General features: G+C 38.1%; 1 protein-coding gene across 1 annotated transcript; it reads left to right on the top strand.

The window, feature by feature from the left end:
• Positions 1-10,028: 10,028 nt before the first annotated feature.
• Positions 10,029-17,316, top strand: LOC139717735 (uncharacterized). The gene is made up of 9 exons (XM_071629235.1): positions 10,029-10,155; positions 10,704-10,960; positions 11,223-11,524; positions 12,637-13,106; positions 13,649-13,784; positions 14,634-14,798; positions 15,182-15,324; positions 16,405-16,502; positions 17,062-17,316. Exons 1-9 carry the CDS (start codon positions 10,029-10,031, stop codon positions 17,314-17,316), a joined length of 1,953 nt encoding a protein of 650 aa, XP_071485336.1.
• Positions 17,317-17,848: the final 532 nt, after the last annotated feature.

Raw genomic sequence — 17,848 nt, 5'->3', positions numbered from 1 at the left:
TTTGCAAGGCCCAAGACATTACTGCTTGTCAGCCAAGCTGTTTGACGTTGATGGTATGTGACGACACAACTCTATTGTGTAAGAAGTCATGCTACATTTGATGGTCTATCCTTTCATGGAAGAATGTTCATTGAATACCATGGAGACTTTCAACCATGTGATGGCAGAAACTTACCAGCCTGCTGTAAGAAGCTAGGCATGTAGAAGAGGACAGCTGTTAATCCTGCTTCCTCTTCATTTTCACACTAGCAGACATGTGGATAATCTATATGTGAGAATGACAAGTCTAAGAGACAAACCTGCCTTAGTTTGTATGATATACCTCTGATAATTTCCTGTCTAGGAACTGAACCTTGAAAGTGTTCTTTGCTAGAGTTGTTTGCATTTATTGATATATTGCTTTGTGCTTGGCTTGCATGTATATAACACACAGATGCCTTTATAATCTTTCATTTTAATATGAGCTTATTATTTTCATCCAATGTCATACTGTAAAAGTGGTTTCTTTCGCGTACAGATACTTTCGTGGTTTCCATTGGTGCCGAATTTTTTGCGTGTGTTTAAATTCGCGGTCAGCAAAATCTGTGTGTGTGTGTTGACCATCAATACCATCAATACCTGCAATGCGCGGAATTTTCGTGTGTGTGCAACAGCGTTGTAACAAGCGGCGAGTTCAAAACATTTCCTTGCATGGTTAATTTCACGCGACTTTTCGAAACATTTTCGCGTGATGTTAAATTTGCGGTTCAACCTTAAAACGCGAAAAGCGCGAAAATAAAACCACCGTGAAAGAAACCACTTTTACAGTAATACAGTTAAATGTACAAAGAAATTTAACATTTTACATACAGTGTAGTACCAATATTGATAATTAAAAGTTACCACTTAAACTGTTTTGAAAGTTATGTATTTATCCATCCCTCAAAAACTTGCTTTAATGACAATGCTTCAAATTCACCTTGATATATGAGCATTATTTTTTTCCGTCCACATGCTATAATTATTACAATAAAACTTTTAGTGAAGTGTACTGTAAATTCTCCGCATATTAAATGGCTTTTGCCTTTACTTTGAATCTAAAACCTTGCTGTATCACAATTGCCAAAGATCACAGCATGTGTCATGCTGAGTGAACTAACCTTGACTTGTCATATTTTGATGACTGGGACAATGTGTCAATGTGTCAGCAAACCTCAAACCTTGTCACTCTGAGTCAACAGATCTGTGGAAAAAAAAAGACTAGTTGGCATTTCCGTACTCTTTTCTTGTGTGAAACAATGTCATCAGAAGATTTAACTCCCAGTCTGATGACTGATGTGTAAAGTCTTTTTGGCATGTGATGCAAGCCTAGAAAGCGATAGAAGAAACGTCTAAATCTTTGGCCCTGTCCAAGACAAGAAAAGATTTCACAGGTAGTAAAGACTTTGCGAGTTGATGCAGGAAAGTTTCAGAATGTTTATTACAATGCATGATACAAAATTCTCATAAGAGAAATGTCAAAATCTTTATTGGATCTGAAAGAGAACAAACAAAGTGGGCAAGAAGACATAAGGAATGGTGCTTCTCTGCAAGGTATTGAAAACACAGTGTCGTGTGAGAATGAGGCAGATAGCAAAAGAATTGAGTATTGATAATGTCGCACAGAATGCCAGGGATAAACATTTGACTTACCAACACACTATAAGCTATTTCTCTGAAATAAAGAGGTTTATTTCGTAGAAAGACTGGTCTCAGTTTCAGATATGTGTGACTAATTGCAGTAATTTATCAGGTGTTAGAACAATGCTTTCATTGTCTTCTTGAACAGAACAGATCTATCACATTGTTCTTCTGTACAGATAGTCCAGAAAATATTTATCAGAATGATATTTAGACTATATTCTCATTGTAAAGTATGTTTATTTTGTTTAGTTGTATTGTCAAGTATTTTTATAAAGAGTTTTAATGGAATTTTATGGCTGGATTTTAGCGTATGAACTGAACAGTAAGATAAATGCTAAATGTGGATGCTTTAGGCTGTGTATACGATTTGTGTAGTCAAACCACAGAAGGTCTTAAAGGGAAGAGTCACAAGAGATTGTACTGATATAAAAAGGCTTACTATGCACAGACTATTAACAGTTTGATTGGGTGTATGTAATATTGTTTTGATGCCAAAATGAGGAGCACTCGTGCAGAAGGTCATTTAAGATTTGTTTTATACTGTGCATGCAGTATTATGAACAGCAATAGCGTATCATGCCTGTTCATAATCAGGTTTTATACAAATCTGATGAAAAGAAGTAAGTATATGTGTATACACAATGAACTCATGTCTGCATACATGGTGAAATCTTGTGATGTTCCAGTCATTCGGTATTATTTATCCTTTCAGTGTTCAGTTGATCTGATGGGGATTGAAACCTCTTATTAATTCAAACCTCATCACATGGCTCATAGACACAACATAAATTGTTTAGTTTGAAGAAGTGATTTTCATTAAGGAATTATTCCCTTTCTCTTTTTAGAAAGGTAAGATTTCACGTGAAAAGACAATTCCAAGACTGCTTTGAAAAAAGGAAATTGAAAAAAAAAATAAAAAAGGAAGGGAAAAAAAATCTGTGAGATTCATGCAGGATGAGTTTTTGATTGTATGACACATCACTCAAGATTTGCTTTTTACTTCATACACAATATTGCCAATGTTTAAGTAGCACTTAATACTGTCACATTAACTCAGTAATGATAATAACATATGGGATTTATCAGGCACCAAATCTATCTAATTATTAAATCAAATGTTCTAGGGGCAACCATATGCAAAATACAAATTACGTACTGGTACATAAAGAAAAGAAAACAATATAGTAAAATAATGTATGGTATACATGAAAATAATAATCAATTATTGTAAGCCAAATTAAACAAATACTTCTTGAGATTATACTTGAATATGATAATGCAGTATGCTATGTAAGTTGTCACCAGAATGAATATTTTTCCCTTCTCTCCTTAATGCATCTATTTGACATATATTGCTGCAGAGCTAAATTGGACACTCAAACTTGTGTATGTATGGATTTCTTCTTATAAAAGAATTTGCAGATCTGAGCAAGGTGTTGCTTTGTGAAGCTGGAATATTAAGTGTTCAAAATTTTGATTTCCACTTCCCTGTTTTCATTTCACTGATGATCTGAACAACAGCCTCGTTTGTTTGTACATTTTCTGCATCAGAGTATGTTGAGTATGGGAGAAATATGACTTGGACAGAAATTTAATTTAGGGTGTTTAACATCAGTGTACTGTACTCAGAAAGTGTGGTCATGTTTTCAGAAAAAAAAAAAGATTATTGTTTTTCATTCCAAGTGCAACATGAATGATTTCTTTCTCGTTTATGTCCTTTTTAAAGATAGTGTTCATCATAATGTTATTGTGTTTCCATTCATTCCAGTGAGTCTGGTGAATATTAGTGCTTACATGATGTACTAGTAAGATTCTATGTTTTTGCAGTGTTGTTTCTTCTTCTTTTTCCTCAATCCGTCCAATAAGAGACTTGCACATTGGAAATTGTGGCGTGGCTAAGATGAAGAGTGCATTGTTGCTTTCTCATAGCATGAGTTAGCGTACGTTTGTGGTAAAATGATGGTGCTTTTGTCAATTGACTTCATACTCTATTTTGTTTGCTTTCAAAGATATGATTCATGACCTCTTTGGTGCTGTGACACCTCTTTACAGAACTTATATGAGGCACACATGGTGTATTGGTATTTATGTGTTTCAGCCTATTCTCCTTCAATCAAAAAATCATCTGTTAGCTAAACCAGGGTGAGATGTGACAAAGAAAAAGAAAAGAATCCATTTTCCTTCAGTGATATCTATCAGGCCAATAAGTGTGACTCTGGCATATCTTAATGTGTTCAATCCAGGAGCAAGGTAGGTAGATTCTATGCCTCTCCTATGATGATGCTGAAGTTCAAAGTTCAGTGGGATCTAATGTTTGTATGATGTGACAAATTATTTTTTCCCATATTTCTGCAAACATTTAGACAGGTGCAGGTAGATTGCGTGTTTACATTTAAAATGAAGTAGATCTGTACAGTAAAAGATTTTCAGTTCATCATTCCAAACTTATGTGATGCGGATGTTATTTATTAGCTATTACTCTTCTGCATCAAACATAGCCAATGTCATATAATTGTAGATTATAATATACCTTGTTGACTCCGTCCAGAATGCTTTTGCTTGCGTGTGTAGTGTCCATGTATATTTCAGCTTCAATGATGTGAAGATGCACATATGACATGTACATATATTGGGTAAGATATGAAAGTTTTATCAAAAGCTTGTAGCCTGTGTGTGTGAAAAAAAAATCTCATTGTGTAACAACTTTCATATGTTATTTGCAAATACTTTTCAAAATTATAATGGTATACTGTTGTTTCCATGCTAATTAGCTGCTGCGACTGAAAGGGGTTTATCTGTACAGTGTTGTGTTAAAACTGGAAATCACTAATCCACCAACATCTGAGTGTTACATAATGCCCCAATATAAAGGTGTTCGTGACTTGAAAAGAGTTCACCTTACACAATATGTTGCAGTGCATAATGGAGATATGTGATGCTGGTGTTGGGACATTGGAATCGCCATGGTTACTAACCTTGAATGCTACATAATGTATAAGATTATGTGAGATTTATGATACGTCATGCTGAATGCAGGAAGATTGCTACATCCTTAAAGCAAACAGAATTCTGCTTTCTTTGACTGTTTAACATGTCCATGGTTGGAAAAAAAAGTTCATGAATGTATGGAAAGTATGCAGGCCGTGCCAAGGAAATGTTTTGTGCATGTGACACATAAGGCTTGACAATTTATAAGCAGGCCAAGGTAAAATACTCCACCCAGCATGCATTATAACTTTTGTGTCAAAAGTCAAATTGTCACACATCTTGTTGAGTGGACATGTAAATTTTGAAACACAGGCATAGCTGCATTGATGCATTGACTTGTTGGGGTCTTTTCATAGGACTCTTAGGCAGGGCTGACGTACTACGGCTGTTTTAGACACTGATTTCGGACATTTCATGTAGCTTTTTAATCGCTTGTAGAGATTGCACCAATATTCACAATGATGGATAACCCCAATATTGACAAAAAATTTATGGCTCGTTTTTGTGTGTTGCCTGTAATAGAAATTGACAATACTGATTTGACTGCAGGTATAATTGGGAGAGAGAGAGAGAGAGAGAGAGAGAGAGAGAGGGAGGAGTTGAGCATGATGGGATAGAGGAGGTTAAAGATTTTTGCTGCATCCAGTGATCAAAGTGACTTCAGCTTTAATACATTTACTCGCACAGTGAAGAAGTTTTATGAGGTTTAGTTTGAAAATACATGGCACCAGGTATTAAGAAGATGTATGCTTAAGTGTGTTTTTTTTTTCCTGCAAATTTGAATTGTAATGAAATTGTGATGAAATCTGGGAAGCAGAACAACTTTACATGTGACCCAGTTAATAATGAATGATTATGATGATCTGAAGTATTTGTTTGATAATATGATAATAAAGTGGGTGTAAAGAGATAATTCCTTGCACCTCTAAAGAGAGAAAATGATAACCTACAGAGATTGCTTTTCCTTGTTGTGTTCCTTTCAAAGATTCGAAGGTAACTCGAGATAAAGTGAACTTGCACACCCATGTTGTGGTATTATTCATCAGTATTATTAATGTTGCTTTCTGGCAGTGGTTGGTGTATGATCTTGTTCCTATCCTTGATGAAATGGATTTCATTTTGTCACCAGTTGTATTATTTCCAAGTGGTGTATCACAATGTCATGGACCACATCTCAATGAGTTCTTCACTGGCCTTTGCCAAAACCTTTGGTTGAAGCTTGTAGCATATGAGGGAAACAGACAATGTGATCCACGTATGGTATTTGTGATGCCACCTTGTTTTGTTTGTTTTCCAAGTTATCTGAGAAGCTGGTTTGGTTTCGTGTAACTTTAAGAGTAATTTTTGTTTTCTTTTACATTCCCCTGTCGCCTTTCTCATGAATTTCAAAGCAGTGCCATCTTATTTTGCACAAATTCTCCCAAATTACGAAAATACAGCATCACACCAATAAATACCTTATCTTGACCGTGTGGTTCATCCATGTCAAGATAGTTCTGAATGATTTTCCTGTCTTCTGGTGATGTGGCATCCCTAAGTTTCACAGCTCCTTTGTCTCTATGTCTCCAAACAAACCAAAGTCAGAATGAAGTACAATGTCTTCCTTTGTAGAGTTCTGGAAACAGCGCTAGAGTCCAAATCCAATTGCCAACATGGACTTCTGTGTGCAATGAAAGTCATTCGTCTGCCTAACACCACTGTAAAGTTTCCCGAGAAAGCTGTCCAATCCGTATCCGACAGTGCTGCAACATAATCCAAGTCTATTTTGCTGTAAGGGCGTAATCTTCGAGTATTTTTACAACACATATCACGCCATTTTAGTGCTTTTGCTGTCAGCTGCTAGAATTGGGTATTTTAGTAAGCTGTCATATAAAAGCTGGTATCCTATAGTATACATTCTATCCCTCTTCCCGTTTACTATTGATAGATTTACAACATGAGTTTCAGGCGAAATCCTGATTTATCCAAAAGAGCGCTCTCTTATTTCGATGTCTTGATTTCAGTGGTTGATACGCGTGTTATACGCACTACTGTGAAATCAATTTCACACATGTCATGTACATTATTGTGAACAAATTGTCGTCTGCAACAGTCGTTTGCATTGCGATCTCACGGGACAAGGTTCACCTTGGGAGCCAAGCGTGTGCAGTTCTGTAAAGACTCATCCACACTCACATACATAAACAAATACACGAATGGGATATAAATGCCTTAAAGAACTTTGCACTGTTATAACATATTTCTAAATGATAAACAATGATATACATATGCCCACATGAAACTCATTGACACATTGACTCAACATTATGGCGCGCATTATGCACATTGATTAAATCAATATAGGCCTACATTTATTTTATTGCTTGTTTGTTTTATACAATAGAAAATACAAATGTGATTTTATTATATCCATCTCACTGAAATGAACAGAATGATGTATTACAGGAATACAGAGCACATTTTTCATATGTTTATCTGTTAGCGTCAACGACTTTATGAACAACTACTCACTACGCATGAAAACAAACGATTATTACAGAAGTCTGAACATAAATACATCTACAATGTTGCTTTGTTTCGATTTTTAGTGTAATCCTCTTTTCTGATCGTGTTTTTCGAAGCTTTTAACAAGGGTTACAGTTAAGGTATGGGGGAAAAAGCAAAGCGAGTGGACTCCTGGGCATTTATTTTCTCTTGACTACAGCTGGGGAAAGATCGATATTAAATCGCCGATGTGATACTGTAATTCTCACTTCCGTAACACAAAGCAAGAAGTAAATTCAGTGAATCCTTCACAGTATGAATGTATTGCGGTGCACTCCCGTTATAACGAACACGGTTATAACTAAACTCGTTTCAACGGAGTAAAAATTCAGGTCCCACAATTATTGCATATAATCTTTCTATGCTTTATTTTTCGGCTGTAACGAGATTCCGATACAACGAAAGAAAGCTAACGGTCGTGAGGGCTTGATGAGGATGTGTCTTTGTAATTTTTCATGACAAGGGCTTCTTGCTATCTATCACCTAAGTCTTGCAATATTCCTCTCCCCCGCTTACACAGCTGCTAACAAGTGTTGATTGCCTTAAAAATGCTTATCTACAAGTGATGCAATATTGTAGGCCTAATCAAAAATTTTCAAGACTCGCCTGAACCAACATTCTCTCCGCGGAAGGTTTTTCTGATTATTTGAAGTAGGTTATATAGACATGCAGTTATGTTTGTGTGTGTGTGTGTGTGTGTGTGTGTGTGTCCGTAGCTTATGTTTGTGTTGTGAATAGTTTGTGTTATACTTGTGTATACATGGTATTATGCAAAGCTGCTTGGATGACAACTGCATTCTGCTTGGATGACAACTGCATTCTGTTTGTATATGCTTGACGATAAGGTAGTATTTCGTTATTAAAAAAACAAAAACAAAAACCAGTTCTCTTTTTTTGTTGATGAAATGTGCTGTGACTGAAATTTGATGAATCCCAAAATGTTTAATGCTGCTTCTCATTGTTCTTTCAAAATAATCAACTTTGTTTTGCCTAAAAAAAAAAAAATGTGCCTTTATGTATTTATTTACTTTTTTTTTGGGGGGGGGGGGGGGAGGGGGCTGCCCCTTTTGTGTCTGATATGCACAACATTGACTGTGAGTGTGCTTTCACGTTTGGAAGGCGTATAGAGGGCTAGTTAAAGATTGTAGATCACTGAAAGTCGCCTCCTATGTCTCTGTCTTATTTGCAGAGAACTTGTCTTGGACTACAGTCGAAACAGAATTAGTTATTGTGATTATTTCAATGTATTGATGCTATAGGGATGTCTGTTCCAGGTCTAAAAAAAAAAAATCAAAACAGGGCATCTTGTCCACTCTTTTATTTTGCATCTATAGCATACACAGTTTACGTTAGAACGGGTTGAAAATATCACTCTGTCTACGATGGGCTGGTAATTTCAGGAAAAAGAAAAATAATGAATGAGACAATTTTAAAGCAATAACATCCCGAAGAACGACTAAACCGATTTATATCCCTGACACGAAATCAGATTTACACAGCCACGACAGCGGTCTGTCTCTGTACAACGCTTATCCTGTAGCTGTGGCTTGTGTAAACTGCGGTTGCATTCGTTCGCAGGACATTTGACAATGATGACAAAATACATCGCTGGCGTAAAAAAGAAGAAGAAAAAAAAAAAGTAATCTGCCATAAATGACCATACCCAAGACACAGTGTGTGCTCGTTTTCTCAGTGGATCAAAATGCATTTCTGAATAGCAAGATTTACAAGAGGGAAAGCTGCAACCTATTAATAGGGAGCTTTAGATTTTAGACGCGCGGACGTTCAAAGGAAAAAAAAAAACATGTTCTGAGCGTGCGCAGAAGCGCGGGTCAAGTTGACGCACGCTTCTGCGCACGCTCAGAACATGTTTTTTTTTTTCCCTCTGAACGTCCGCGCGTCTAAAATCTAATCTTGTATACAACAGTTGCTCTTTGCTTCTCTAAAAAAACAAAATAAAATCAATGTACTAAGCATGTTCGAAGAGAGATCGGTCCAGTAAATACCCATTGCATCAGTTTGACCGTCTCTTATGCTATGTAGGGCTTATAGGAGTAAGTCAGTCATTTAAAAAAGAAAATGCCAAATTACACTGTTGTATAGACAAGTTGTTTGCATCCCATAGACGAAGTTACGTAATTCCACGTAGCAGGAGCCGCAGGAGCCGCTGTACTGGGGGGGGGGGGGGTCGTGCAGTGCAGTCCCCCTATCTTTGGTTCTTTTAAAAAATGGGAAAAATGACAGAAAATCTTAACAAAATTCCAGACTTTCCGAACGTTCCGGCAGAAGATTGTAGTCGAAGCGCTGGGGTGATGGAGGAAATCACCTCAAACAGGGTATATTTTCATGATGTGAATTAATTGACCGTTGCTAATATCTTTGTTTGCTCAAACACACCCTTTGTTTGGAAGTTGGGATGAAGAACGTGGAGCAGATCATGATAATAAATTTCCTGTAAATGCCAACAAAACATTGCGTTACAGTGAGAAAAAGTTCGTACCCGTAAGCTTAGACACGTCTGTGATTTACGTCGTGGATATTCCAGCTCAGACACTTCAATAATTATCGGTCAATTTTAATCACCTTTTTTAATCATTTACAAACTGTCGGTCCTCTACCTCTGTGTCAAATCGTTGATCGAAAATCGATTATAACGAAGACGTCAAATCAAGAACTGTGGTCAAGTAAGAATTGCACGAAACTTTACAGGAATACACCTTGCTATTGGCATCTTTGTGATACGATAACTGGAAAATAATTCCAGCTTCTAGGAATACAGAAACAGGTTCACATTGATAAGTTTTATGTGATAAGGAGAGCAGGGAATAAAGAAAATGACTCGTCGCTCCATCAAAGGCAAGCTTCTTGTCGTTTCTCTTTGCTCTCTAGTGCTCGGACTTTACTCCTTTCAACGGTCACTGACAGAGAACGATCAACCTTTTTGGCTACGGATACTTACAGGTGGGTGCCATAATTATACGTACGCAGCTGATTGTACATCTATATCGACCTGCACAATGAGAAGTCTTCGATGAAAGATGTTTTAGATTCCGTTTATTTTTACAACCATTGACCAGCATGTTCTGTCTCTGTGTCATCTTTCATTCGTTATACCTGTTCAGTTACATCCATGATAAACCACATCTTCAATGAAATCAACACTAGTTGCCTTTTTTTTATCATATCAAACCCTTTCGTAGTTGTAGCAGAAGTTTGGCTCAGATTGTGTGTTAGAATATAGGTATAAAAGGTCTGGGCTCGCAGATATTATGTTTCAATATATATCAAAAGAAATATAAGAAATATAAACTCCACTACCAGGTGAATTAATCATTACTCTCACAGAATAAAATCTTCCCTTGCGAATAGTAGCATTTTAGTTCATTCGCAAAGGAAATAGCGAAACAAGTTCGCGGAATCGTTTCTTGTTCTGCGTTGAGTGTCTTTTGAAGTCTTATACTGTCATTATTGATATCAATCTGTACTTTTTTGCCTCCATGCAACGTTAGGAGTTCCTGGGTTGTTGTCGCTCCTGCTATCAGCAGCAACTCTTCGGATGACAACTCTTCGAATGTCTAAAGGCCATACCGTCTTCACCGCATTGACGCACTTTTTCCTAGTCCATCTCACTCTTTTGCGCAACATCCTGCGCATGCAAGAACACGTGGAGGCTTGGAAGAACCCACGTCAAATACAAGAGGAATATCTACTTGAAATAATCAGGAAAAATTGTGACACTGTCTATGGCAAGCAACACAAGATAAAGGTTGGTTTACCTTCCACAAAGCGAATGTTAATGCATTGACCACTTCGATCCTTGCTCTTGAATTTCTACTCGACCGATGTCTCTCCTCCCCTCTTCCTTCTCTTCTAGGCCTATATAGGTCTACCTTTCCTCATTCACGTACATTTACACTGACGCACAAGTTAATATACGACGTTAAGATTTTTGTTCTGCCCAGGCCTATTCATGTCTTTTCAAGGCAACATCATAAGATGTCTGTTTTCTTCATTCTCCTCCACACTAGGCGATATGCTCCTTGACGGACCTCCAGGAGCAGCAGCCATTGACGGTCTATGAGCGCTACCGCTCCTATGTAGACCGCATGGCTATGGGGGAGAAAGGCGTGCTCACGCAGGAGTTTCCCGAGCGATTCGCACTCACATCAGGCACCACCGGGAAGTCCAAGATGTGGCCTTACCTGAAGTCTTTTCTAGCCAGACAGTATGGCATATTGTTTGGCCTGACGATGAGGGTGACGTTCGAAAATTTCCCCCTGAAGAGCTCGCTACAGCGTGACATCTGGCTGTATACTGCGCCTAAGACTCGGTATGTTGACTTTTTGCTTTTAAAGCCTTCTAAACGTCCACACTGTGAAATATGCTCTTCCACAACTGGTAGATTGTGGATGAATGATACCTGTAGTAGAAAAAGTAACAAAGATTTACTTTGCAATTGCAGATCCAGACTTTTAACAACTTTAGTGATTTGCTGGCTAGCTTTCAACCACAGTCAAAGACTGTAGAACAACTGTACATCCACCCAGGTTAAGAGCAAGATCTACCGCACGTAGTCATAGTATACTCTTCTTTATAGACTTTAAGGTCCTGCACAAGTGAAAAACTACACGCCTTTGTGATGCGACAACATTGCGCTCCATCATGAAGATAAGCCGGAGCATGGTGATGAAACAAGGAAATATTAGACTGTCCTCTTTTGAAAGTCTTCTTATCAGGAAAAAAAAGTCTTAATTGGACCGAACGCCTCATGAGAATGTCTTCCGACATGTTACCATTTATTCTCAACTGCCTTCTGGCTAAAAGACAAAAGGACGCCCTCGCCTCAGGTTCAAAGACACTATCAAAAGAAACCTAAAGCTGCGACACAACAACACGGAGTATTGGACAAAACTCTCACAACTGAAACCAGAATGAAGAGCGGCAGTTGAATAGAATATAACTGAAAAATGATGTGGTCAACTGCTACTGTCAGCATGATATTCATCTTAGCTAATGCCTCTCTCCAATTAAGTCACAACTGATATGAATACGTCGCATAACACAACTTTAATCATTATTGTTCTATGTGTATTAACTTATTGGAACATTTGGACACACATCTACTATGTCATCTTTGCTAAATATAACTCTCTGTTTTAATAATGCACATTAGTAAATTGAGTCTTGATTTATCTTCATTATCATAAGTGACTACGCATGACATGTAATGCTTTAACCTGCAAAAATATAGGCCTACTACCAATTATAACTCTCGATACTTCATTCTCTTTTAATGTAAAATCATTCACTTTTTTTTAATGAAAAATTTAATGCTTAACTTAAGAGTAACTGATTTCTCTCCGAGCTTTGATAAAGGAAGGTAAGCGGGTTTCATGGTTTGCTGGACTACAAACCTGCCCTATATTTTACTTTTGTGTATAGATACACCGATGGCGGATTTCTGACCGGCCCCGGGTCACTCATTCCTCGCTGGATGAAAATGTTTTTAGTGATGACGTCAACCCCACCTGAAGGTTTCTTCATCAGTCGCCCCTTTGAAGCCACCTACATCCATCTCCTCTTTGGACTTCGGGATCGCAACTTGGGAGGAATTCAGGCCAACTTTACCTCCAATCTCATGTCGGCAATGCGTCAGCTAGAGTATTGCTGGCGCGACATCGTACACGACATCGAAAAGGGGTCCATCTCTTACTTGAACCTCGCCTCCGATGTGCAGGAAGCTCTAACCAGAGCCCTCGGGGACGGAGACCCGAAAAGAGCCGATGAATTGAGGACGGAATTTGAAAAAGGCTTCGATGGTATCATTCGTAGAGTGTGGCCTCATATACAATACATCAACGCCATTGACAGCGCCGGACTGCGAGAAGTGCTTCTAGATTCGTATGCCAAAGGTATTCAAAAATTAATAAATCTTCATGTGATCTAAACCACTTGTGGAAATGCATATCCCCCGAAGTAAAAGGGTGCAGTCGCTTTTGTTATTACTTGTTGATAACCAATTTAAGTTGTATTTTTGCGTACAAAAATATTTTGAGCGACCTAATTTGATGTTGTGAATACATTGCATGACTCGTATACTCATAGTCCAATGACTTTTAACGGGTCAACAGGAAAGGTGGTTGGCAGAAGGCACGAGTTACTCTGTATGCTGGATTTCAGAAATCAATGACATCACAGGTTGGAGGTTAATGCCGAGGGGAGACGTACTCCCAAGTGGTCTATCTATTGTCATTATAGCATAGTCATAGTTTTTATATCATGGAATACTGTCATGACAATACACTGAATATAATTTTAACCAGTAAGCCCTATCTTTAAGATCATTGATTACTGTCAAATCTATAATGGGGTATCTTTATCGTCAAATATTCGACTATAAAGGTTTATGCCAGTCACTGCCTGTTTCTTTTTTCTCAATTTCCATCTTCTAAAGACATTCCCATTTTCGCTCCTGGTTACGGGGCTACTGAGGGCATCATGGGAATTAACCTTTGGCCCACTTCCGGCAAAGATGAATTCGTCCTACTGCCTGGTCTCACTGTGTACGAGTTCATTCCCGAAAACAACATGCAAGTCTTGATGAGTATTATCTCGCTACACTGACAGCGCCCTCATAGGCAAAAGGGTGTAAATTCTCGGCCAAAATTTACCACATCTGTAGCAGCTGCATACTTCCAAAATAAAAGAATTATGAACTGTGTGATTGATTATGCCTCGATTGGTGGAAATAAAAGAGCACTTGCTTCACTGTTTGTGCATGTATGTGTGTAATATAATGTTCATGCAGGGCCTCCATGGACAACAGTATTCAACTCACTGAAGGCGCCACCCTGTAAAAATACAAAGAATAAATAATGTGAATAAAAGCTTTAGTAACTAAAAGCTTTATCAATATAGCATTTCGATGACAGCTGATACAAACTTTATAAAAGAAATCAGATGATCCACGAAATTCATATCAATGGAAAAAAATCTCAATGCCATTTACAGCTGCATGACAAATCACCATTCTTTTTAGTAGAAGTGTTAGAACAGTGCAAAAGACGTTTTCTGACACATTTAAACTTTATTGATTGATCATGTGTACGAGCTAAGTCATATTAATCGGTGTATGATATCAGTTATGCTATCTTTGTCTACAAATTCTTTTTTTTTTTCGGAAAGGAACCTTGTGTGTCTTATTTTCTGGATAATTATCAGGGGCGGATCCAGGGAGGACCGCAACCGGAGCACGCCCCCCCCCCCTTTATTTTTTGTGGAAACAAAAGAAATAAAAAGAAAAAAATGGGGGAGGGGTGCGTGCGCCCCCCTTTAATTTTGTAAACACGCCCCCTCTTTACGGAATTCCTGGATCCGCCCCTGATTATTGTAGTGCTGAGTTTCTGAGAGCCTTATTTCTTTATCCACAATGAGTGTAGGAATGACGATGACCCCCAAACAATCCTCATCGACGAGCTAGACATCGGAGGCGTCTATGAGTTGGTCATCACACAGAGCTTCGGTATTTATCGGTTCCGATGTGGTGACGTCATAAAGGTGACTCGTTTCCACCAAAATACGCCAGTAATTGAATTTATGTACAGGTAAGTCTTTACATTGTGAATCATATCCCATACAAAACCTAACATATGCATGATATATGCTTAGTATACGGCAAATCAGAATCAAAAGTACCATTCTGAAAAGCATGGAGCTACAAGAGCTCTAATAGTAAGAATAAATTGTCTGTAGGTTTGGAAAGAATCTTCCTGCATACCAAGATTATGGCGCCACACTCAAAGGTGTTATTCTGACGTACCTCCGAAGATGGTACGGCTTCGGCTAAAGAAATATTGAGACTATTGAAATTAAATACGTAAATACACATTAGATTGGACACAGTATTTGCATTTCAAATCTATTCTAACGCTTAAAAGGCTACTATATATACTCTGTAATTTCGTAATTTTTTTTTTGACTTACTTAGGTCTGGACAATTGTTGAATGTAACCGGAGAGAAAGTTGACCAGCGGATGGTCCACCAAGCAATGACTACCGCTGTGGGCAGCTGGCCTACGGTCAAGATCCAGGACTACGCCGTGGCGGAGAGCTCTCTACTAGAAGAACTTGGTGGGCATCTCTCCTGTAAACCCTTTTTACGTACCAACAAATAATGTTGAGGCTGGTGTGTGAATCGTCATTCAGATTGTTACTTTTAGTAAACATAATACTTTATCTATGAGTATTTGTGTAGAACAAGGTTTTCATAATACAAGGTGAAATGAACAAATTACATTACACACCATGAATACAAAAAAAAATAGAGCATTACTGTTTGAACCTTATTTAGTATATATCACTATCATTTTTATTCAGAGATATCTAATCAAAGTGGATATAGTTGAAAATAATCTCATGATGACGAAATGAGAAACAAAATACACAGACCTATGTCAAAAAAAAAAAATGTTAGTACATTGGGCGCTAAATTGTTACTAAATTCTATTGCATACTTGACAATAATTTCGTAAAGCACAAGTAAACACAATAATTATGCAAGATTACCGAGAAAGTGAAAGTGAGTTATAGTCATGACTATGTACATTTAGCAGTTATGATCATCTTTGTCGCACCCCTCTCTGTCTATGTATCGGTCTCTCTTCGTTACTTGCTTCCTTTATTTGGTTGTCAATGGACAAGTTTACACTGTGCAGGCAAACACTGCTGTTCTCAGGATTTTTTTTTTTTTTTTTTTTTTTGGGGGGGGGGGAGGATGTGTTCAACCTTGGATGGAGTACTAGTAGTCCCCTCTTCAATGATCTAGTGTACATTTCTGGTAATATTTGAGAAAAACAATCTAAATCTTAGTGAATAGAATTGTGACGGATATCGTGATCATGCACTATTATATTCTCTCACCTTCATGCATAGCAAAAAATATAATTAACAAGCACAGAAAAACACAGAAGTAAGCAGTTTTAGTATAAAATCTAATATCTGAGTCTAAAGAAAAAAAAGAGGTGAAACCCCACAATGTGTGTGTGGATGAGGGATATGGCGGCTGCCTGTCCCCTATACCCCGTCCCCGTGCCTACGGCCATACCTATGCAGGAAAACCGCCGTGACTTTCAAGTCGCCTTAAACTTCTTTTGCAGCTCAAAGTAGAATTTAAAACACCAGTAATTACTGGTTCTGTTTTCATCTCTTCAGACCAGCGAAAAACATGCACGAGTCCGTACTACATCGTCTTCATCGAACTGGACCGCGAGCCTGAATTCGGTGTCATCGATCAGGAGCAGTACTGCCTGGTGCGTAATAATGTTAAATCATGCTGATTGCTTTGTGGCTTTTGTGATGAATAGAAAAGATACATATTTTAAACCGGTTTTTTTTTTCCTTACACAATGAAAATGTTATTTGCAGTGCCATTAGTCCTGTAAAGATAGCAGCGCTTTTCAAAACGGCACGTAGAGTAAAGATTGTCCCTCTGTAATAGTAAATATCTGACGCCTGGAGCGTGCCTTCTTCTTTCCATGCTGAGCAAACTATCCAAAGGACGAAAAGAGCTCACCCTGTGTCTAGTATATCAGCCCCTTCACAGCACTCCATCCTCACATATGATGCACCTGTATGCACGCTCATGTTCAGCACCATAGAAAAGTCAATACCGCCAAATGGCAAACAAAGCCATAAAACGTTTTTATTCAATGAAGTATTTGATATCAATCATTTGGTCGTTGTATTCACTTCTTAATCACACAAACGATAACATTAAAATATGGACTCAATAAAGACTGATTAATTCAACGCAACTTAACGTTAATACCCTCTTGCCATTGAATTTCTCGTTTTTTATATTTTTGGCAGATTGACGAAGAGCTTCGCCAATTGTCTCCAACCTACCACTTGTATCGTGAGAATGGTTCTGTAGCAACCCCTAGTGTTCATATCGTGAAACCCGGCACATTCAATCTCCTTCACGACTTCATATTGACCAACAGTACGACGGCTGCTAATCAGTACAAAGTCCCAAGGAAGCTTCGCACCCCTCAGACGTTACGTCTCATGCTGGACAACTCCGCACAGCGCTCCAATAACTTCGGAAGAATGTCTGAAATTTAGTATTCACGCACGTCGGGAAAGGTTGCCTAATCTGCCCGACGTTCAAAGTTTACAGACAGAGATGCAAATCCATGAATTGTCACGTATTAAATCAATGAATTGTATTTTATTCGAATTTGTCAGGGATAGTGATTATATCGCATGTATACCGACTAATATGTAGGTCCTATGAATCACTCTCTAGTTGCACGAAAGCCTGTCTGAGCAATGATAAAGATAACATACGAGAAATCACCTAGACGTGATGATACAAGGTTTCTAATCATTTCCAGAATTGTTTGAGCTACGTGACCATCGGGGAGTAGTTCTGTGTGTCGCTGTTTAGCCCATTTGGTGATCCATGCAGCAAATATCCATCATATTTTCGAGCTAGGCCTGTAATAACAAACTCATTTTTATATGGATCAACAGATGGACAAATTATGAGATGACTGAGTGAATGAATGATTGGACGAAGAGGAAAAGAGGTCTCTATTCCTCGTAACGAGGGTCGATGAACTTTACTGCAGTTCAGTGATTGAGTCTGTCCTAC

This window comes from Diadema antillarum, unplaced genomic scaffold, assembly GCF_040938485.1.
Source record: "Diadema antillarum isolate AM-2024a unplaced genomic scaffold, OU_Dant_1.0 scf00000081, whole genome shotgun sequence".
NCBI lineage: Eukaryota > Metazoa > Echinodermata > Echinoidea > Diadematoida > Diadematidae > Diadema > Diadema antillarum.
This window is presented reverse-complemented; position numbering and strand designations above follow the sequence as displayed.